The 24,229-nt window shown below is 34.1% G+C and overlaps 4 protein-coding genes and 1 pseudogene across 4 annotated transcripts; 3 read left to right on the top strand and 2 right to left on the bottom strand.

The window, feature by feature from the left end:
- Positions 1 to 1,082: 1,082 nt before the first annotated feature.
- LOC123920451 (equilibrative nucleotide transporter 1-like) lies at positions 1,083 to 4,202 on the bottom strand. Its single transcript, XM_045972704.1, has 3 exons — positions 4,066 to 4,202; positions 3,071 to 3,654; positions 1,083 to 1,984 (listed from the first exon to the last, which is right to left on the bottom strand). Exons 2-3 carry the CDS (start codon positions 3,606 to 3,608, stop codon positions 1,257 to 1,259), a joined length of 1,266 nt encoding a protein of 421 aa, XP_045828660.1. The 5' UTR covers positions 3,609 to 3,654; positions 4,066 to 4,202; the 3' UTR covers positions 1,083 to 1,256.
- A 262-nt stretch (positions 4,203 to 4,464) lies between these two features.
- Positions 4,465 to 6,800, top strand: LOC123920450 (putative disease resistance protein At3g14460). Its single transcript, XM_045972703.1, has 3 exons — positions 4,465 to 4,904; positions 5,115 to 5,167; positions 5,402 to 6,800. Exons 1-3 carry the CDS (start codon positions 4,846 to 4,848, stop codon positions 6,616 to 6,618), a joined length of 1,329 nt encoding a protein of 442 aa, XP_045828659.1. The 5' UTR covers positions 4,465 to 4,845; the 3' UTR covers positions 6,619 to 6,800.
- A 2,474-nt stretch (positions 6,801 to 9,274) lies between these two features.
- Positions 9,275 to 13,873, top strand: LOC123920449 (annotated as a pseudogene).
- Positions 13,874 to 14,656: 783 nt separating this feature from the next.
- LOC123920448 (equilibrative nucleotide transporter 1-like) lies at positions 14,657 to 17,474 on the bottom strand. The gene is made up of 2 exons (XM_045972702.1): positions 16,797 to 17,474; positions 14,657 to 15,558 (listed from the first exon to the last, which is right to left on the bottom strand). Exons 1-2 carry the CDS (start codon positions 17,302 to 17,304, stop codon positions 14,831 to 14,833), a joined length of 1,236 nt encoding a protein of 411 aa, XP_045828658.1. The 5' UTR covers positions 17,305 to 17,474; the 3' UTR covers positions 14,657 to 14,830.
- A 3,351-nt stretch (positions 17,475 to 20,825) lies between these two features.
- On the top strand, positions 20,826 to 23,906 carry LOC123881957 (structure-specific endonuclease subunit slx1). Its single transcript, XM_045930731.1, has 3 exons — positions 20,826 to 21,066; positions 21,305 to 21,411; positions 23,238 to 23,906. The coding sequence occupies exons 1-3, from the start codon at positions 20,873 to 20,875 to the stop codon at positions 23,435 to 23,437; spliced, it is 501 nt and encodes a 166-aa protein (XP_045786687.1). The 5' UTR covers positions 20,826 to 20,872; the 3' UTR covers positions 23,438 to 23,906.
- Positions 23,907 to 24,229: the final 323 nt, after the last annotated feature.

Here is a 24,229-nt window from a genome sequence, read left to right as displayed (position 1 = left end):
GACATAAACATAGCAATGCAATGCAATGCAAACTAAAATTTTGAAACAGATCTTTAGTGCCTAGGTATACATTTTGTCTGCCCATCTATTAGCAAATCAAGGGACCAAATTGTTACATATGGTGCCTTTAAACCTGGTTGGTGGTTCTACAGGTATTCCTTCATATATATATATATATATATATATATATATATATATATATATATATATATATATATATATATATATATATATATATATATACAGTTCAAAAGCCACAATAATTGTAGTTTTAGGAGTGTCTAGAGATTTATACAGTTCCTTGACAGATTTGGTTATAATAGACCCAAAAGCCAGACCAAAATATAAGATTAACACACTCATGATCCCTGCAGCCTCTGCGAGCTGCAACTTTACGGTTTTAGGAGCTAAAATCATCAATACACTATTCAGTAAGACTTCGAATAGGACTAGTAAAAAACCAAAGAAGGAGCTAATTATTGATCAAATCTGGATTACCTGCTCTTAAAATGGTACTGAGTTAGTGGCTTAGTGTAATAATCTTGTGCCTAATTGCTGTCAAATAAGATGATGATTCTGTGTTGATTTTTATACTTATTTTGACAGTAGTGTTCTGTGATTTGTGCGCCGGAGTGTTAGATCTGTTTAGCAGCATTATAGCGCTTTCAAATAAACTGATGAATGTTAACAATTTTAGGTTAGTAATGATTAGAGAAACAAAAGCTTATCAGTAACTGTTAACAACAAAAAAAACTATAACTAATAAGCACATAATAATTTTAAACCAATATTGCAGTGCCATGGCTTGCCAAAATTGAGTTTACTAACAAGCCGACTTGAAACTGATACCTAAAATCTCGGAGTTGTACGATTTTACAAATTAAAACGGGAGTTTAACAACCTTCGATGATAATAATGAAACATAATGTAAGATACCTCTAATTGACAAACCAAAATTATAACAGTTGCCCTACATATGAACTTATATATATGTTAGTCATCTGTAATTTCCTTAAAATATTACATCAAACCTCTAAGTTGGTGCAAGAAACAGATCTTTAGTGCCTATGAAGAAACAGTGATTAAGGGACCAAATTGTTACATATAGCGCCTCTAACAGTGGTTCGACAGTTATTTAGTAGAAAATTATTCTTTCATATACAAATTTTTGTATTTGCGAAGCTTACAAATTAATGAAACATGTCCCAGTTTTGACTTCTGATTAAGTAAAGCCACAATACATGTAATTTTTTGAGTCAGACGACCCAAAACCAAGCTATAATAGACCCAGCAGCCAGACCTAAAGCTAAGAACAAGACGCTCACAATCCCTGCAGTCTCTGCATGATGTAACTTCACAGCTTTAGGTGCCAAAATCATCAATACACTGGTCAAGTATCCATTTGTAAGCCCTAAGAGACAAGTCAATATTGTCACCGGAATCTCTGTCCGGAAGAAATTCGGACCGTGCAAGCATCCTAAGAAGAGAGGGAAAAACAACAGTCTTGCTACGCAACAACCTATAGCAATTTTTGCATTCTCTAGGAGGTATACTGCTGTCAAGGATTTGCCGGTAAGATCAAACACATTATAGCAAGTAATAAGGAGAATTGGATACCAATCATTAAGTTGTTGAGAGTGGACATCCTCAGTAATGTAACCGGGATATATTGCAAGCGTCACAACATAAATCAGCATGATGCCAAACCCGTGCCACTTGATTGTTCCGACGGTATCCCATACAGTTGATCTCCAGACAGATCCAGTCAAAGGGCCATTGTCTTTTTCCACAGCGACTGCTTGAATTTTTAGTTCGTTATAGTACTTCATAATGGGAAGTTTGTGTGCTAGATTGTATGAAACCATGCATATGAACATAATCACAATTGATGAAGCAAAGTAGAGATATGCACTCTTTTGCAGGCCAGAGGCATCTTGTGTGTAAACAGCTTTTGTAAATATCCTCAAGAAAGAAACGAGCACCCCTGAAATAAGAAACGAGCATATCAAGTATCAACAACTACTTGCACATTAATTTCCATACAAAACTAATTCAAGTGTATTAATAATTGGCACAAGGTTTTAACAGACAAAAATGCAATAACAAAAGAAAACATGATATCAGAATGGATTCTGTCTAATTGGTCGGCATTGCCAAGAGGTCACTTTACAGACAAAGAACATAAAGTTTCAACTCAGAAATAAGCTCCATTTTGTATCCTAGATTATTCATAATTACCTTCATAGAAATAAAAGAAATGCTTAGGCAACAAAGGAGAAACATGAGATACCCGAGTAGTACTACTAAGATTCACATATCTAGGTAGCCACAACACAAAAATGCTTAAGTATCCAAGATTGGCAGGTTAAGTACACAATAAAAATGTGATTTTATAAAATCTTCAGGTTCAAATGAAAAAGTTACACATATCTGATATTAGTTTTAGGGAAGGTACCTTTATCACACAGTATAAATCTATCAGTATCTAACATATCCCAGAAGAAGGGAATGACCAAAAGCTGATTACAATAACAATACCTAATAGGTTTCACACTCCCATTCTCACATAATATATAATAAAACGACCATCAGACACGACATTGATACCAATATGTATACACCTATAATAATTTTAAAAAATAGAAATGGTTGAATATAACCACGACATGTATCACTGTTGTATTTGTGTCAGTATCAAGACACCAAACACTCCTTCAATCTAAAGCTATGAAGCACCAATATACCAGACATTGGACAATACAGACTCTGCACAGTGACACGTCAGCAGTGGTAATTATTTGAGAAAATGACATAATTGGGAATAATCACATGTGGTGGTGTGTGTCTGACACTGACACATGTTGAAAACCTGACATGCCTTCGATCAGAAGTGTCCGTACTAAGTGCTATAAAGATTTGAAGTGATGGTGCCACAAATATCAAATCACACACAAAGCAAACAATGTCTCTATAAAGTTTCAATCTTTATAAACAATTGCAAAACCCCAAATGGAAAAAGTAAAAAAATAAATAATTCAAAATAATTAAAAACTGAAATTATATGCAATACCAGAAGCAGCACTCCCAACGATGACAGCCTGTGTGTACCTCTCCGGCAATTCACCAGCAGACCCAAGAATAGATCCTTGAACCAAAGCATTAGCCAAACCAGAAACACCAACAACAGCAACAGTAACATAAAACCCATTATACAATCCAACACGACCCTTAACATAAACAGCATCAAGCAAAGGAACAACAAGAAGTGAAACAATAAACAAAGCTAATCCAACATTGATCCTAACATAAGCATAAGATTTGTGTCCATTAAGGATTATGAGGATGAGACCAATAAAACTAGCTAGTGAGGAAACAAAAGCAAAGATTCGGTCAACACTGGCATCAGGGTAAAGATAAGAGAAATAATCAACGGCTGTGATGAATGCGTTCCATTGGAACAAGTAACCTATGCCAAGTGTTAAGTAGATTATGTATGCTAAGTGCCATTTGTCTTTTGGTGGTTTGTTTGTTGGTGAATTTGAAGGTAGAAGAGGAATGGTGGATTCTTCTGCTACAATAGTGTTGTTGTTGTATTGTAGTTTCACCATGTTTGTTGGAATGAAATTTGTATAAACTATAGGACTAGTATTATCAGGCTTGGGCTAAAGTGAAAGAGTAAGACAAGTGGTGCACGGTGCACCAGTTGTCAATAACTCTATAACGAATACGAATTTTATAAAATCTACCGTTGGATAGAAAGTTTATATCGTATAGATCATCTATATAAACTTATAAAAAAATTGAAAATCATTTGATATGTTATTGAGACTCATCAAAATTAACGGTTTCTGAATTTTATTAAATACCGTTAATTTTGATAGGTCTCAATAACACATCAAATGATTTTCAATTTTTTTTAAAATTTATATGGATGATCTATACGATATAAAATTTCTATCCAACGGTGAATTTTGTAAAATTCGTATTCGTTATCGGGTTATTGATAAGTGGTGCACCGTGCACCACTTGATGAACTTGTGCATAATAGAAGCAGCCGTATTATCATATTAGAACTTGAAAGAGATATTTGCAAATTGTTGGTTAAAGTAGTAATTTAGTTATTTTACATTTAAGCAATGTTTGGTAACAATTTTGCACATGTTTGTTTTTAAAAGTTTTTTTTTTCTTTTCTTGAGAAGATGATTCATTAATATGACATTTCTTTCAAATTCATTGAATAATATATGTGTAAGACAAGTTTTTTTTTCTTCTACCACTTGCCTTCTTTAATTGAGAGAAGAAAAAAAATCAAAACATTCAATTTTATGAATGATAGAAAACCTAATGGCTTATCCATAGTTTCTTTCGACTATTTCAGCTTTGACATTAATTGAAATATATGTTTTTTATCATGTTTTTTTTAATAATTTAAATTTTGTGTTAAGGGAAATGGGTGGATTAGATTCCACTAGACATAAAATGTCACGTGAGAGAACCCGAAAATGGATTTCATGCGGTAACCGTGTGACGCAGTTACAGTTGTAGACCGTTCAATCTGAATCAACTGATAAGATAGATTTTCTGTTGTAATTGTGTATTCAATCAGGACCGTCCGATCTGAATCTAATGGCTGAGATTGATTACTGTGGGAAACCGTGGCAAATTCCCGGGGAATCGTGGTCCAGAGAACCCCCACCGTGGCAAATTGTCTCCACTTCCATTTGGTTAACAACGGTTGATTAAACAAATCAAAGGTTTTGAACGCGGTGACGAGAGGACTCTGACTCGCGGATTGTTCTGTTGTATGCGAAGAGGGTGAGTTTGTCTTAATCTCCAGACAGACAAATGGCAACACCACCAGCCACGGATGATGATGATGATACTCGTTCACATGGAGATGTTGGGTGAGTAGCAGTTGCATAATTTGAGCCTTTTTTGAATGTATATTGTTCATTTTTTCTGATAATACTAGTTTCTCTTTGTTGGCTAGCTTAATTATTATAATGTTCTTTTAGGCTCTATGTTTATCCTGATCATGTTTTTTGATAAATTATTGGTTTGGTTGATTAGGGTTGTGAAATAATTTATTATTTATGTTATGCATTATCTTACAGAGTCAAGGAGAAAGAGATGGGCCAACGTGCTGATGATGGAGGTGACACAAAAGGTAGGTGGTTCCGCCAATTTAGTACGAAAGGTTTTTATTTTTATTTTTTATTGACCCTTGGAATGTTGCTATATTAGTGTGCAAGTTGATTGCATCTTGGCAGGGGCGTCCTAAGCAAGGGCAACACAACCCTTCCCTTTAGTTTTCAACTTGTTATATATTTCTAAAATATTTGTTAGGCATGATTAAGCATTAGTTAATTTTACTAATTTTTTTATTTATTTATTTTTAAAGGCCTCATTTTTGAGTCCACCTTAGGCCTCAAAATGTTTGGGACCGACCATGCAGCTTGGGATAAAAAGATAGGAACAATATTATCAAGAAACATGCTGCCAAAACAACTGGTCAGCCATCAAGTTGAAGAAACTCCGACCATCCAAAATTCTGATTATGAAGTATTCTTTGAAACATTAAAGGTTTCTAATGCATCACAATTGTTGTCTTTGCCGCGCAACTTGCTAAGCCTAAGAATTAAGGGATGTGAATCATTGGATGTCCTTCCAAATGATTTGTTTGATGGATTAACCTTTCTTAAAGAGTTGGAATTGATCGACTGTTCTTCTCTAATATCCATCCCTTACCCTACTTCCTTGACTACACTTAACATACGCAACTGTAGAAATTTTGAATTGCTCCCATCCTTAGAATCAAGGAAGAGGCTTTCCTCTATTCACACTTTGTCCATTGGGAACTCTTGTGATTCCCTCACTACATTGTCTTTAGATTTTTTCCCGAAACTCAAAGATCTTTCTATAAGGCATTGTCCCAATTTTTTATCTTTAAATGTTACAGGGATATATACGGGTGATCTTGCATTAAAGTCTTTACAAATCATAGATTGTCTAGGATTCAATTCTTTCCCAGATGAAGAATTCCACACACCAAACCTAAATTCCATCATCCTTTACGAATGCCAGAATCTTTACAAATTCCCTGATTTTGTTAAATCTCTAGCATCTCTCCTTACATTATATGTAGTTAGATGTCCGCATATTGAATCTTTTTCAAATGGGGGTTTGCCTTCAAGCTTAACTTTCCTCTCTATTGACAATTGTGACAAACTTACATCACAAAAGGATTGGGGATTGGAAAATCTCAAGTCTCTCACTGCTTTTAAGATTAGAGGTGGATGCATAGGCATGAAGTCATTTCCAGAGGAGAAGCTGCTTCCCAAAACCATCACGTCTCTATGCATCACTGACTTAAAGAGTCTTACAAAGTTGGACGACAAGGGGTTTCAACAACTGAAAGCTCTTCTTAAACTTGAAATTTATTATTGTGATGTGTTGCAGCACTTGCCTGAGCAGGGCCTTCCTTCCACCTTAGTTTGTCTCGATATATATGGATGCCCAATGTTGACTCCAAGCCTTAAACCCGAGACAGGAAAGTACTGGCGCATGGTGGCTCATATCAAAAGTATAATAATTGATAATCAGAGAGTTCGGGAATAAAAAAGCTAAGTGCTTGGGTTTTTGTATTAAAACACCAAAACTAGGCAAAAAAAAAATTGTTACTTATGTATTATGTTATATGTATTTCTTTTCACTGTGATTCTGACACTAAAGAATTGATTATTCTAAAGTTCATTTTCTCTACACAACTATGTTAGTTCATGACAGTATTTTGTGCATTACCTCTCTACGATACCTCTGTTCATTTTCTCTACGCAATTATGTTTGTTCATTTTCTCTAAAGTTCACTTCACTATTCAAATTCAATGGATTCACTACTAAATTTAATGGAGAGGTATCGTTGCATGTGATCTTAGAATAATGTATGTTGTGTAATTATAGAGATAACACCCTTTATTCTATTAAATGTAGTTTCCAAGTGTGCTTTGACACACAACAATATATAGATTATTGTATCTTGCGAAGGTGAAGATAAGCGGGAGTCTTAAGACTGTATGCAAGGGTACGTTCTTAGAGTGACATTTTACTACAAAAGTTTTAGTTTTCTTGTGTTTTCAGATTTTCCATGTTATTCCTGTTTATAAGCATGTGTAATTCTTTGCTTATAAGTATATGTGATCTGCTATAGCATTCTGATTGGAGAAGGGGTGTAGAGTGCATTTTGAATTTCTTATAGACATAAACATAGTAATGCAAACTAAAACTTTTAAACAGATCTTTAGTGCCTAGGCTATACATATGGTGCCTCTAAAAGTGGTTAGTTCTACAGTTATTCCTTCATATACAGTTCAAAAGCCACAATAAATGTAGTTTTTGGAGTGTCTAGAGATTTATACAGAAGCAATATTATATAATCCATCTATCTTTGTCATATCATTTTAATTTTTCGTCTTTTAAGGATTTCAGAATTTCCAGTTGATGATTTTTTTTGTGTTTTCCTTCACTGTTATGGAAAGTTGTGTCCACTGCTGCAACACAGGCAATAAGCTTTAAATAGAGTGAAAAACCTCACTTGACTGCACAAACTTACAAACTAATTGGCATTTGGATCCACTTTGAGAGAGTTTTGAATTGTCTTAAGGTTGGTGCTATCAAAACACATTTCATTTGTTGGTTTTCAAATAGCTCATTGTACAAGCTAGGATTAAGGCACCCTGATTATAGAAATCCTCCATGCTTTTGAATAATTTAAGTTTTTTCAAGTAGACATAGATCTAACCTTTATATGAACTTTTAAAATTATCTTCCAAAAGATATTTACCATCTTCCATTTGGAGAAGGCTGAATGCAGCATGCATTTTGAATATGATATCCTTAACTAGGGTAGGAGCACTTTATAAAAGTTGCCCTACATATGAACTTATATATCTGTTAGTCATCTGTAATTTTCTTAAAAAATTACATCAAACCTCTAAGTTGGTGCAAGAGATTGAAGTTCACACATTCAACTCATTTAGAAAGAAAAAAATCAATAGAACCTCAAACAGAAAATTCTAACAATAGCATCACAGGTATTGTAAGCAACATTTATTTTTTTTATTTTTTTGGTTTACAATGTTGGCAATGAGGATCGAACCTAAGACCTCATGCATACGACCCAACTTGGCTTTGTAAGCAACAATTTTAAGCCAACTGACTGATATAATTATAGCAAAAGTGTCTTCAACTTCATATTTCATATAAACATAAACATAGTAATGCAAACTAAGATTTTCAAACAGATCTTTAGTGCCTAGGAAGAAACAGTGATTAAGAGACCAAATTGTTACATATAGTGCCTCTAACGGTGGTTCGACAGTTATTTAGTACAAAATTATTCTTTCATATACAAATTTTCGTATTTTCGAACCTTACAAATTAACGAAATTCTGATTGCATACATGTAATTTTTGGAGTCAGATGACCCAAAACCAAGCTATAATAGACCCAGAAGCTAAAATCGTCAATACGCTATTCAGTAAGACTTCAAATAGGACTAGTAAAAAATACACACAGTCAAATTGACAATTATTTTGAGATGGTGGGAGCAGAAGATGAAATTTAATTAGACTCGTTTTGATCTAAAAAAACAAACCAAAGATTATTATAAAAAAAAAAAAAAGGGCGAAAACCCTGTTTCCCTCTTCTTTTTTTCTTTCTTTCTGCGTAAAACAGTTTCACTGTTCTTCATTACTTCATCTCCTACTCCGCCTCAATCAACCTCCTTCTCCCCTCTATGAAGCATTGAAACGCGACACCCTCCTTCTCCCTCTCCGTGACACTGTTTTTGGAAGGTAAGTGTTAAGCAGATTGTTCATTGTTAATTTTGAATGAATGATTTTAAAATATGTTGGTTGATATTGAGAATCACATTTGAGGCCAAATTGATTACAATTGTTCTTAAAGAATTGATTTTTATTGATTTCACTGCCACACAACACAAAGTGTGTTAGGCATTTTCTATAATCGTTGTTTGTTAATATAACTTTGTTTCTTTTTTTTATTCTTTAGTTCTCTCGATAAGAAAAGTAGATGAATTTAACTAAGAAATAACTTAAAGAGGAAGTAATCTTTAACAAGTAATAAAAAAGATTAGTCTTTATGAAGTATGGACACTCCTTAGACTAGGCGTGTCCCGGTGTCGGACACGACCGACACCGACACTTATGATTACACTGAATTATATTAGTTGATTGATTGTTGTTAATTATTTTAGTGGGCCTGCGGCATTTTTTTCTTCCTGGTTTCACCATTTCGCCACCGTCTCGCCATCATGACTGAACCTCACTGCCCCTCAACTGCTGGCGAGCAACCCAGCGCCACCACTACTACTCATGAATCATGATCAAGGTATTATTCCTTTTCAAAACTATACTTTTTGTTATTGGTCCTCTTTGTTCTTGCAAGTAGAGAAAGAAATTCTGTTAAAAATTTAAATAGAATTTCATTGTTATAGTTGATGCCATGGAGTTTTCACTCATTCACTATATTTGAAATAGAACAGTTGTTATAAGTGTATTGTTAGATCATTTTTTTGAAAGCTTTTGAAATGACATTGATCTTTTCTTTAAAAATTTTAAAATAGTTGCTATAAGTGTTAACTGTTATACATCGAACCATGTCGCTCGCAGGGAAAATACATCAGCTTGAAGTAGATAACTTCAAATCATACAAAGGTTTCCAAGTAATCGGTCCATTCTCCGATTTCACAGCCATCGTTGGCCCTAATGGCACCGGAAAATCTAACTTAATGGATGCCATTAGTTTTGTCCTCGGTGTTCGAACCATCCAGCTCCGTGGTTCGTAACTGAAGGACCTAATCTACGCTTTTGATGACAGAGATAAAGAGAAGAACGAACACAGTGCCTTTGTTCGCTTGGTTTATCGAATGGCCAACAATTGCGAGATTGATTTCACAAGAACCATAACTGCCACTGGTGCAAGTGAGTATCGCATCGATGGAAACTTCGTTACATGGAATGATTACAATGCCAAACTCAAATCCCTTGGCATTCTGGTCAATGCACGCAATTTCTTGGTCTTTCAGGGTGATGTTGAATCCATTGCATCGAAAAATCCAAAGGAACTTACTCTCCTCATCGAGCAGATATCTGGCTCTGACGAATTCAAGAGAGACTACGAGAAGTTTGAAGAAGAAAAAGCTTCTGCTGTTGAAAAATCAGCACTTGTTTATCAGAAGATGAGGTACATTGTTATGGAGAAAGAGCAGAAGAAAGAACAAAAGAAAGAGGCAGAGAAACATCTCGATCTGCAAGATCAATTGAAATCTTTGAAGAAAGAACGTTTCTTGTGGAAGTTGTTCGATATAGAAAATGATATTGTTAAAACAACTGAGGAACTTGTGATAGTAAAAAAGTTTAAACATGAAGCCGAGAAAAAGAAAGAAGAGCAAGCCAAATATCTTAAGGAGATTGTGCAACTTGAGAAGAAAATAATTAAGAAAAGCAACAAACTTGACGAGGCTCTAGTAGCCGAGCTGCCCGAGCATATCAAGTTAAAGGAGGAAATTTCTCTTATCAATTCTAAAATTGAAAAGGTGAAGAACGAGCTTGTCAAAAAATGGGAAGAACGAAGTAGACATGCCGATGATATAGCAATGCTACAGACTGGAATTAAGGATCTTACAGAGAAAATGAAAGACCTTGAGGAAAAGGGTCGAAATGTTGGCGGTCAGATTAAGTTAGATGGCAATGACTTGGAAGAATATTTTAGAATAAAAGCGGAAGTTGGGATGAAAACTGCAAATCTTAGAGAGGAAAAAGAACTTTTTGATAGGCTGCAACATGCTGATATTGAAGCACAAAATTATTTGGAAGAAACTCTTAAACAATTAGAAAACCGGTATTCTGAGCTGGATTCAAAGGAAAAACAAATGCGAGAAAGGAAAAACAAAGTGTCAGAACTTGAAGATGACAGAACTTCCTGTAATGAAGGAAAAACAAAGTGATTTCGATAGAAAATATGCTGAATTGAAGAAACAAATTGACGATGCAGAAAATGAACTAAATGAATTGAAGGCTGATAAATATGAAAATGAGAGAGATGCTAGATTTTCTGATACTGTGGCAAAACTGAAATATTTGTTTCAAGGAGTCCATGGTCGCATGACTGATCCTAATCTTTGTAGTCCAACGCAGAAGAAGTATAACCTAGCCGTTACTGTTGCTATGGGCAAATTCATGGATGCAGTTGTTGTTGTGGATGAAAAAACCGCGAAGGAATGCATCAGTTATTTAAAATGGATGATGCTTCCTCCACGGACATTTATTCCTCTAAAATCTATCCGTGTGAAGCAAATAATTGAAAGATTACGCTCGTTAGGGGGTTCAACAAAACTGGTTTTTGATGTGATTCAAGTTGATCCTTCTTTGGAGAAGGCGGTACTCTTTGCTGTTGGGAACACTCTTGTTTGTGAAGATCTTGAGGAGGCTAAAATTTTAAGCTGGAGTGGTGAGAGGCTTAAAGTTGTAACTTTGGATGGCATTATGCTGACGAAATCTGGCACAATGACTGGTGGCACTAGTGATTGGATGGCAACAAGAGCAAAAAAGTGGGATGCCAAGAAATTTGAAGATTCTGTTAAGAAGAAAGAGTGGTTTGAATTTTAGTTGAAGGAGGTAGGTTCGATTAGAGATGTGCTGTCTGATGCAGAAGGAAAAATTATCGAACTACGGAAGAGAATTCAATATGCTGAGATTGAAAAGCAAAGCATTGAAGAAAAGCTTTTAGAATTGAGCGGCGAAAAGGAGACCATAAAAAAAGAAATTGAACGGATTAGTCCAGAACTGAACAAGTTAAGAGATGCTGTTGAAAACAGGAAAACTAAAATACGCAAGCTTGAGAAGAGTATAAATGAAATCACTGATGGGATGTACAAAGACTTCAGCAAGTCAGTCGGGGTTGCAAATATTTGCGATTATGAAGAAAATCGACTCAAGACTGCTCAGAATTTAGCAGAGGAGAAGCTGAACCTTAGTAACCAACTTTCGAAATTAAAATATCAGTTGGAGTATGAGCAAAATCGGGACATGAGTTCACGAATTCAAGAATTGGAATCTTCGGTGAGTGCTTTAAAGAATGATTTAATACGGGTATAGAACGAAGAGGCTGAAGCAAAGTTAGAAGCGAAAACTGCTACGGAAGATATCAATCAGTTGAAGAATGAAGCTAAAGTGTTGAAATCAAAGTCAGAGAATTGTGAAAAGGAAATCCATGAATGGAAGGAGAAGGCTTCTGTAGCATCATCAAAAGAGGCACGGAATAAGCGGTTAATGGAGCAAAAACATGAAATATTACGGAAGTGTGAACTTGAGCAGATTAGCCTTCCAATCATATCAGATCCTATGGATACCGATAGCTCATTGACAGGTCCAGTTTTTGACTTTGGTAATCTCAGTAGGAGACTACAAAATAGGAGTCACTCTGACAAGGATAAAATAGAGGTAGAATTTAAGCAAAATATGGATGCATTGATGTCTGGTATCAAAAGAACAACGCCAAATTTTAAGGCATCGGACCAGTATGAGGCTTTGGTTGAAAAAGAAAGAGCTGTAACTGAAGAGTTTAAAGCTGTCAGAGAAGAAGAGAAGTACAAAATAGATAGATTCAAAAACGTTAGGAAGAAGAGATATGATTTGTTCATGGATGCTTTCAACAATATATCTGGTAATATAGACAAAACTTACAAAGAACTTACAAAGAGTAACACACATCCTCTTGGTGGACAAGCATACCTCTATTTGGAAAATGAAGACGATCCATTTCTACATGGAATCAGGTACAATGCTATGCCTCCAGGACAACGTTACCGTGACATGGAACTACTATCTGGTGGTGAAAAGACTGTTGCTGCGCTTGCGTTGCTATTCACCATTCATAGGTTGGTAGAGTTTTTCGTACTTATAAAATTTATATATCTTTCTATATAAACATATTTCATTTGAGAAACTATATTCTGTTTTGTACTTTTAATTATAAAACTGTCCACATTGTTGTTACTTTGTTTCCTGTTTAAAAGATTTGCATATGAAAACACGAAACAAATAAAAAAGGTAGACAGGAATGTTTTATATGATTCTTATTTAAATTTTAACAAGTTCAACGAAAGTTTCACAGAGATTTTGTCCGCGTACTGTCCATTAACTTTGTTCCCACTTTATTATTTTTTCAGATACAAACCTTCGCCATTTTTCATACTGGATGAAGTTGATGCTGCATTGGATAATTTGAATGTTGCCAATGTTGCTGGCTTTATTCGTTCAAAATCTTGTGAAGGAGCGAGGGCTAATCAGGATGCTGATGGTGGAAGTGGTTTTCAAATAATTCAAATATCACAGAAAGACAGTATTTACTACAAAGCTGAAGCGTTAGTTGGGGTTTATAGAGACTCTGAAAGAGGCTGTTCGAGAACTCTCTCATTTGATCTGACTAAACATCGAGAGTCCTAAAACTCATCTGTTGGATACATTATAATGCGTTTACGTTAAGTTTCTTGAGATGTACAGAGCTCGGCTTTTGTTTGCAAATTGACAGTGTCATTTCAATATATTAGTTTTTCTATGATGTTATATTACTGATTTGAATATGAGTTAACAGTTGATACATTATATGCTTATTTTTTCTAGAGTCTAGTTATTACACCAAGAGGTTAAATCGAGACAGTTGGAGACTAGTAAAATTAGTTAAAGTGTTAGTTTGATTAGTTACTTGGAGCACAAGCTACAATCTTCTACAATATGCTATAGTAGATCACATACATGTACTATAAATAACTCATGTACTCTACTCTCATTAATTGATCAAGGGAAATGATATTTCATTCACATTAACTCTTTTACAATAATAGTAACTTCTCTTAGTTCATAGATTGAAGGATATTCATATTGTCGTTGCTTCTATTTATGTTTATGTATTATTGACAATTTATCTTGTCATAGTTTGAAGGATTTTGTCATTATACATTACTTGACTTGTTTGAACTTTCAAATTGATTGGTATTTGAGGCATAACCTTTTGATGATAATGCTGCACCATACACTACCCACACCTAATCAATTTCCACAAGAGAATTCAAATGGATCACAATCCCTCAAATAAGGCCTCAAATGTTCTATGTTTTTCAAGCAAATATTAGGTGGATAAATAATTGTAGATTTCAACTTTTTTATATAAATTGTCAAATCTCAAAAAACAAATTATAAAAATTGTAGATTGTGTTGAGTTTGAGGTTCCATTACTAAAAAAAATAACATTTGTCATCCATTTCAATCATAAACCTCACAAAAACTATTAGCAATTAAGGGAGTGTCAACTATTTGGAGGTTGTTGTGTATAGCAGTGTGCTCACCAGAGAAGCAGCTGCAATTTTATAGGCAAAGAATCAAAAAAATTGGAGAAGATTGTTTCATTATTTTCATTTGATTTACTCTACATTTAAAAAAATTACATGTTTTTCCAAACCGATATGTCGGTTCCATTTCTATTTTCTAGGCTTTAAATTTTGTTGGCGCATCTATAAGCAAACCATGAATGGAACAAAGATAAAGTCGACATGGTTCCTGTAAAAGTGATTTTACAGTTAAGGAAAGAAAGAGACAGAGTTCTTCCTATATACATTTCAAAGGTAACTTACAAATTTTCACATGTTCAAGAAATAAATTAAAGAAACCAATCCCAGTTTTAACTTCTGGTTGAATAAAGGCGCAATACAGATTTTTACATGCCAAAATCAAGCTATATACAGATTTTTAGATCATATGACCCAAAACCAAGCTATAATAGACCCAGCAGCCAGACCAACAACTAAGAACAAGACACTCACAATCCCTGCAGTCTCTGCATGCTGCAACTTCACAGTTTTAGGTGCCAAAATCATCAGCACACTCGTCAGATATCCATTTGTAAGCCCTAAAATACAAGTCAGTATTGTCACAGGAATCTCTGTCCGGAAGAATTTCGGACCGTGTAAGCATCCTAAGAAGAGAGGGAAAAACAACAGTCTAGCTATGCAACTGCCTATAGCGATTTTTGCATTCTCTAGAAGGTATACTGCAGTCAGTGATTTTCCAACAAGGTCGAACACATTAAAGCAAGTAATGAGGAGAATTGGATACCAATCCTTAAGAAGTTCAGAGTGAACATCCTCTGTAATGTAACCGGGAAATATTGCAAGTGTCACAACATAAATGATCACCATGCCAAACCCATACCACTTGATTGTTCCCACGGTATCCCATACAGTTGATCTCCAGACAGATCCAGTCAGAGGACCGTTGTCTTCTTCCGCAGCAACGGCCTGAATCTTAGCTTCATCATAGTACTTCATAATGGGAAGTTTGTCTGCTAGATTGTACAAAACCATGCAAATGAACATAATCACAATTGATACACCAAAATAGAGATTTGCACTCTTTTGCAGACCGTGGACATCTTGTGTGTAAACAGCTTTGGTAAATATCCTCAGGAATGAAACAAGCACCCCTGCAATTAAAAAAAAAAAATACATAATGTGAAGAGAAAACCATTTATCTTCCCGAAGTTCAATAAACAAGAGAATATATCCAGTATCAACAATTCTTTACACATTATTTTCCTTACAAACCTAAATCCAATATATTCATTGGCTCAAGTTTTAGAAACAAAAAAAAAATGATAACAAAAACACCTGATATCAGATGGACACTGCTAATTGGTTGGTATTGCCAAACTAAGAAGCCACTTAACAGACCAACAACACAATTTTTCAACTCAGAATCAAGCTCCATTAGTCTCTGTGGTTATTCTTAATTACCTTATTACAACAATAAAAGAAATGCTTAGGCAAAGGAGGAATGTGTGATACCCAAATATGACTAAGCATCACATACCTAGGCAGCTAAAAGCGTACCAAGTATCCAAGATTATCAGGCACCTTTATCACACACACAGATTATCAATCTATTTAACATATCCCAGAAGAAGAGAATGACTGAAAACTGAAGACTGAATGCTAACTACAGTAAGAGGACTGCCTATAGTTTTCCCACTACCTGTAGTTTTCACATTCTCATTTTCACATCATATATGATCTACAATAAGAGGACCATCTAACACAAACACATACACAACCAATGAACACTGACATATTGACACCGATAATAATTTGACAAAATGAGAGTTATTGAATATAACCATATACCTAACACCGACATATATGATCTATGAAAAACATACACAACCAATGTCTAACACTGACACTACACATGTCAGATATTGTTAAGAGTCTCGCATTAGATGTCAGATTGCCTAAACATGGGTTTATAAGAAAAGACAATTCTCACATTACAAGCCAGTTTTGTAGAGTTAAGCTAGGCCCAACCCAAAAGCTCAATATTCTAAGATGGTACCAGAGCTCTGAAGTTGTGTCGGTGCCACAAAGTAAATAATGATATAAAATCAAATCACACAAAAAGCAAACAATGCATCCATAAAGTCTCAACATTTATATAAAAAAAAAAAATTAAACATTAACAAAACTCCAAAATTCTAAGATGGTACCAAAGATCAGAAGTTGTGTCAGTGCCACAAAGTAAATAATGATAGCAAACAATCTATCCATAAAGTCTCAACATTTATTAAAAAAAACAAAACATTAACAAAACCCCAAATAGAAACAACAGTAAAAAACCAAAACAAAACCGAAAATAGTAACAAAAATGTAAGAAAGTCAAAAGCAATACCAGAAGCAGCAGTGCCAGCAATGACAGCTTGCATATACCTCTCAGGCAATTCACCAGCAGATCCAACAATAGAACCTTGAACCAAAGCATCAGCAACACCACTCAACCCAACCGACCCAACAGTAACATAAAACCCACCATAAAACCCAACTCTCCCCTTAACATAAAAAACATCAATCAAAGGAACAATAAGTAAAGAAACAACAAAAAGAGCAAGACCCAAATTAATCCTAACATAAGCATGAGATTTATGTCTATAAAGAATAATAATTGTAAGACCAAATAAACCAACAAGCATATAAACAACAGCAAAGATTCGATCAACACTTGCTTGTGGGTAAAGGTAAGAGAAATAATCAACGGCTGTGATGAATGCGTTCCAAGGTAGTAAATAACCAAAACCGAGAATGAAATAGGTTATGTAAGCTAAATGGTATTTGTCTTGTGGTGGTTTTTTTGTTGATGATGATGGTAGAAGAAGAGATGAATCGGAATCAGTGGATACCATTGTTGATGTTTTTTTGGGTTTTCGAGGATAATGATGATGATGTTTGATGTGTAGATTCACTTTCCTCTTTTCTTGTTCATATCTTTCAATGTAACTATTTTGCGTTCTACCTAATCCAATATAAGGTGTAATGCAAGCAATAATTGATTCAAAATCTTTTTTTTTTTTTTTTTTTATGGGCATGGCATGGGCACATGTTTCTCTTTTTAATTTTTAATAATTATATTACTATTGTTTTTAGTAGCAGTATATTGACCAGTCAGATAGAGAGTTATGTATCTACCAATAATGTCTCTCGATTTGGATCTCTACAAATGAATAAAGTGTAAAGTTTTTTATATGAAGAAAAAAAATTAAGAGTTAGCTTTTGTTTTTTTGACCAAAAAAATTAAGAGTTGCTATTTTAATAAATTCATGATGACTTAGTATTAATTTGTATTTATAATATTTATTTTTTATTTATTATTGATGGTTAATAATATTCATTTTAGAGGAGTCGGATCTAATGTCTATACTTTTTTATTTTATTAAAAATAAATCATATTTATTTAATCGATAAAGTACATTGATACAATAGAAATTCACGGTTGCTAAAAAAAGGAAAACAAAAAATATTGCACGAACACGAAAAGTCAAAACAAACAACGTTGTGTTAACACGACAAAATCGCAAAAAGATACAAATGAAAAACTAAATAACAACTAAATTATTTCGATGCACTCACATAAAACCATATATGATTTAATTATGTAAAAATTACGTTATTTAATTTTTCTTTGTGAAATGGAGTTGGGTTACATTGCCCTTTTGTCTTTTCCTTTGAAGTGGGCCTTGCAAGGAAACACAAGTTTATAATCTCAAACTTGCAACGCTTTTGTAACCATGGTAGTTATGATTCTACTATAGGGAATGATGATTTTCCTCCTTTAATCCGCTATAAACCTTCTTTGACTCCTGACTTGCACTTACATCTGAATTATGCCACAACTACAAATCTATATGCGACTCTAAATACAAATGTGATTGTAGTTGCAGTTGCGACAACAATTGTGATGTTATCTTGATGGAGTTTTGTAACACCTTGATTCTTTAGCGTCATCACAACTTGGTGTGGAGTCGCAAAGGAGGAAAAGAGTCTGAACATCTTTCTTCTTGTCTCAGAATAGAGATTGTCTTTGTTTGTTGTGCTCTTTCGCCATTGTTGGCGGTTTTTTTCGACCCTCTTCCTCGTGCATTTTTTTTTTTTTGTTGACTTGGATCATTTTGTGATTCTTCCGGTTGGACTGGTTTCTGGTTCTCACCATGTTTGGTGAGGCCTAGGTAAATTTAATGAGGCCCCATGATGGACTCCAATGTTCTTATACCAAAAAAGGATTTTACCTTTAATGTAGATTATGCTTCTCGCACGCCTAGGAGTTGGGGCAGGCAGTGTGCTAGCAGGTAGCATGTTATTAATTTGATCGTGTGATCGTATACGAAGAAAGACTCGCTATCTATAGTGTAGCTTCCGATTGCCTACGAGATAAGTGGACTAGGCCTTTTAGATCGAATGGTAATAGTTCTCATAATATGTTGGGTTAGTCCTACATTTTATGAGCCAGATGGAATACATACAAACTATTGTAAAATTCAGTTATGAGATGAGAAACCACCTTATGTACACAACAAGCTATATATATATAGAGAGCTTGGTCATCCCTAAATTCTAAATGGCTTACAAACTTTGTATCTATAATTAGAGCTGTAAAAAATGGGTCGGGCTGATGGGCCGGCCCATTCGTCCACGATCTTGGGTGGGTTGGGCCTCAAAAACATAGCCCAAAATGCAATCGGGTTTTTTTGGGCGGCCAAGCCCATTTAGCCCATATGGACATCAGGCTGGGCTGGGCTAGCCCATCAGGCTTTGGGTTGGCCCATTAGCCCATCATTTAATTGATAAAAACACATTTTTGTGATTTTTGTAAAAATAATATCAATGAAAAATTATCATTTAATTGATAAATGATTATAAATAATATATTTAAATGTGTAAGCTTAATAAAAGGGGTATAGTTACCTAAAATTAGAGCTCGTTTGGTGCGCAGGATAGCATAAAGACAGGATAGGATAAGAAACTGGATAAGAATATGATAGGATAGTGATAGGATAAGTATTTATCATATCATGTGTTTGGTGCACATTTGATATTGACATGATAAAATATATATTATATTTTTTTAACAAAAAAAATATATTATATTTAAATGACCAAATTATCCTAACGAAATAAATAAATACACCTAAGTAATAAATAAAAAATTAACTTTTCATAGAAAACAGAAATAATAAATAAGATTTGTTAAAAAAATAACAATAAATAAGAATTATTCATTATAAAATTAAATATAAAAAAGAGAATTATTAGGAACAAACACAATTTTTTTTTTCAATATGCCAAAGAAATAGGAACACTAATACAATTTATTCATGATTTGAAAAACGTGAATTTTTTCAATCAACAGAGAAGAAGAAAATTAGGAACTGAAAAACAAAATTAACAAAATTATGGCAAAATTGGGGATTAGAAGCACATGAATTCTTTACATAAGCAAATCGATTATTATTAGAAACAAATAAATCTTGGATTGTTACGTGAAAAGAAGGTGGAGACAGAGAAAAGAAAGAAGGGTTAGGAAAGAAAGAGGGTGATGCAGAGAAGAGAGTGAAATAAAAAAAAAAATAGGAGGATGCAGTTTGCAACCGGTGGGAGTCGAAGAAGGTATTTTGTGGAATAGAAAATTAAGCCGCGTGAATTTGTGCTATCAGGTTGGTAACCCACCTAAAACTAAGGATTAGAATAACAAAGGTTTGACATGATAGGATTAGTAATAGGTTTAATTTATCCTTTCCTTTTGGTGCACCAAACAACAAATTTAAATAGGATAGGATAGTGTTATCATATCCTGTCTCCCTATCCTGTGCACCAAACGAACCCTTAGAGTTTAATTGATATTTAGTGTTGATGTAAAAATTATTTACACTTGCATTAAATAATATCTCAATAAAATTGATAATTATGAAGAATTAATACACCTAAATAATATAAAAAATATTGAATATAAAGAAAAGGACAAAAAGTAAAATGAAATCGGCCGAGCTGGCCCATTAGCCTAGTTGGTCCACAAAGGCCGAGCCGAGCTTGATAAATGTTAGCTCAATAATAACTGGGCCGGGCCAGTCTAACCCATTTATTTTGACTGGTCCATCGGGCTAGACCGAACTGGATCGGGTTGCGCCGACCCATTTCACAGCTCTATGCCTCTATCTATAATATGTAATAAAAAATTGGGTGAAAACCTATTTTAGTTCATGAAACAAAATAAAAGCAATTTTTAATTCCTGAAAAAGAGTTGTTCGACGAAAAGTGTCATTTTTTTTTTCATCGAGGTAAAAATGAAAATTTGGTAATTTTTTAAAGAAGAAAAATTTATTTCTTTAAACTAAAATAATTTTTGAGAATTATTGCTTTCAATTTCAACAGCTAGTTGGGGATTCAAAGAACCGGTCCAACGGTAAAGTAGTTGAAAAGATGAAAACGCTATCACAAACATTTCGTTCCATCAAACGCCCAATTCCAAACCCTAAATTATCTTCGTCTCCTACAAAATCAGAATTAAAAATCAACGACAAACCAAAATCAGAATCATGGTCTGTTTATCTCATTCTCTCCACCAATCATCCAATCAAAACCTACGTTGGCGTCACCACCAATTTCCCTCGCCGGTAACTTCAATTATCTTCTACTCTCAATTGCGTGTTGAAATTTCGTCTTTTTGTTGTTGTTGTTGCTGCATTTTTGTGATTATATGAAACCGATTGTGCTTTGTAAAATTAAATTATCATTATTGATGAAGCTGTTATTTTTCTCTTTTATTTTACAATGTTGTTGATGTATGATGCCATTTGAGATCTGGAGCTAAAGAAATTAATGTTTGATTTGTATTTATTTTCATTGGTTTAGTTTGAAGGAGCATAACGGTGAACTTAAAGGTGGTGCAAAAGCTTCCCGTGCTGGAAGGCCGTGGATTTGTGCATGCATTGTTTGTGGCTTTACAAACCGAAGTGAAGGTACTACCGTACTACCGATTGTTTTTCCATTCTAACAAGCTAACTTGAGTGGAGAAAGTAAAATGTTGATAACTTGATATGCTTATGGAGCCCGTTTGAATTAACTTATTTTTGAGCTTATGAAAAATAGTTTATGCAAATAAATAAGCTTTTATGTTAATTTATAAGTTCCCACTAGCGAAAATTGTATTTTCATAAACTACCTTGACAAGGTTATGAATAATACATAAAAGCTTATTTATTTGCATAAGTTGTATTGCATAAGCTCAAAAATAAGTCAATCCAAACGGGTCTATGTTATTGTAGCTTATCTGATATATATATTTTTAATTATTTCTCCTTTCTCTGTGATATTTGTCCATTTGAGTGCTATATTCTTGATGGGGTTCTACTGTAATATGTATGTGTTTGGCTGCGAGTTTCAATCCACCGCAACCCAAAAAACCACGCTCCAATGCACTATTTTGCTATGAAATAAGAAGCTAGGATTTTCAGCTTCATATAGATGTGGGTTTACTGTTTTTTAGCTGCTTGTTGTCATTCTGCTAGGATTTTGCTGTGTCAGTACACGTATATAGCCTGACATACGTGGGTCTTCAACCACACTACCGTTAGACTATTGTAAGATAAAACTCCTGGAGCTTACAAATTATATGTATCAGTCTTGTAACTCTTGTTACAAATGAACCCAATCGAGGGACTCCTGAGGGACTTGATAAGAATATGGATTACGTAGTCATTGGTGTTAAGGTAGCTACTAGCTAGTCATAATAAACCACAAAGCACATTTTCTATGATAAAATGACCGTCTAATTCGATATGTTTGATTCTCATAAAAGATGAGGTTAGATGACATATGGAGTGCAGGCTGATTACTACAAAGCAAATTTATTTGAGAGATTTCTGCAAAATTTATTTCTTGATATCATCATCTGAGATGGATGGGGACTCAGCTCAATCTGGGAAACCTATTCTGCACAATTTAGGCATAGTACTGGCACCTATATTACATTACCATGTAGACACGGGCCGAAATATTTATCTCTCCCCTCCTCCCCCTATCGATACTGTCTAGATGCATATTTTGCAATTCCCTGAAGGCATCATTGCAGAATATTCTAATCCAACTATTTATTACTGATAAGGACCTCAGTTCTGTTTAGGAGCTATGAACATATAACCCAATTACTTTTTCTTCCACTATTCAATAAGACTTAGAATAGGACTAGTTAGAAAACAAAGAGGGAGCTAATTATTTATCCATTCTGGATTTCCTGCTCTTAAAATGGTATGACGTTCATGTGTTGACTAGTCGCCACATGCAATGAGTTTGACTAGTGGCTTAGTGTATTATTGAGTTTAACAAGTGGCTTAGTGCAATTAGTTTGATGAATATAAATACTTATTAAGTGGAAAGGATTTTCCAATTGTAATAATCTTGTGGGTACTTCACCAAAAAAAAATCTTGTGGGTAATTGCTGTCAAATGAGATGAATCAGATGATGATTCCGTGTTGATTTTTATTCTTATTTTGACAGTAGTGTTCTATGATTAGTGTGCCAGAGTGTTAGATCTGTTAAGCATTATACATGATTGCTAATTTAGGAAGCCTTTCATGTGTAACTGTTACATTATAAACAGGCCCTAATCTCTCTCTGCACCTTTGCACCCCGAAGTCATACGCCCATACCTAGTAATATTATATAATCCATCTATCTTTGTTTTCCTGTGTTTAATTACATGTCATATCTTTTTTATATTTGGTCTGTTAAGGATTTTAGAACTGCCTGTTGATATTTTTGTTGTGTTTTCCTTCGCCATTGTAGCTTGTGTATTTGAATCAAAATGGAAAGCTTTGTCAAAGAGGATTCCACGCAAAAATCAAAACGACAACGACGATTCCTCCCAGAAAAGTGAAGATCGGTCACGTACACTACTGCAACACAGGCAAGCAGCTTTAAATAGAGTGAAAATCTCACTTGACTGCACAAACTTAGAAATTAATTGGCATTTGGATCCACTTTGATTCAAATCTACCATGATGTACGTGTATTAATTTAATAATAACTGGTAATATATATTCAAATGCCAAAGCATAGGCCAAATATTTAACATCAACTGTACCATACACAACAATTGATTGTTTTAATAAAAGATCTCTATGTAATACCTATATCTAAAAGGTGAATTCTTTGGTACACATTTTATTTAATGTGTACCGGTACATTTGCTTATATGGACAATTGTGATAAGTTTACAAATAGTGCTTATTAATTTTTTTATATTAAAATACTATTTGTGGACCTATTAGAATTGTCCGCATCAACAATATACTGACCAAGGTTTAATTTGTTTACTCAAAATAAACAAAACTCAATAAAATAGGCATTACTTTTGCAAAATCAAAATGACTAAACTTTGACATATGACTAAGGTTTGTTTGTTGTGTACCACAAAAGTAACCTTTATGGTGTAATTTAATCCATATCATGTGAGTCTTAGTTGGCTTAAATGGAAGAAGACAAACATTAAATATTCCTACAATTAAATAACATTGATCCACCCCCCCCAAATGTAAGAGAATTCTAAATATAAGAAAAGATGAAATATTAGTTAGGAAGCTTCCTCGTTGACTAATTTTGAATTCTAAATATAAGAGAATGGTGGATGATATATTTGATTTAAATAATTTTTCTTATATATAAGAAGAGATGAAATATTAGTTAGGAAGCTTCCTCGTTGACTAATTTTTTATATGAGAATTTTTTTTTTAATAGTATCAGTTAATAGTCATCTATTGTAGTATCATTTAAGTTTT

This window comes from Trifolium pratense, linkage group LG4 (genome assembly GCF_020283565.1).
Source record: "Trifolium pratense cultivar HEN17-A07 linkage group LG4, ARS_RC_1.1, whole genome shotgun sequence".
NCBI lineage: Eukaryota > Viridiplantae > Streptophyta > Magnoliopsida > Fabales > Fabaceae > Trifolium > Trifolium pratense.
The sequence above is the reverse complement of the archived record's forward strand: the minus strand, read 5'-3'. Positions and strand labels throughout refer to the sequence as shown.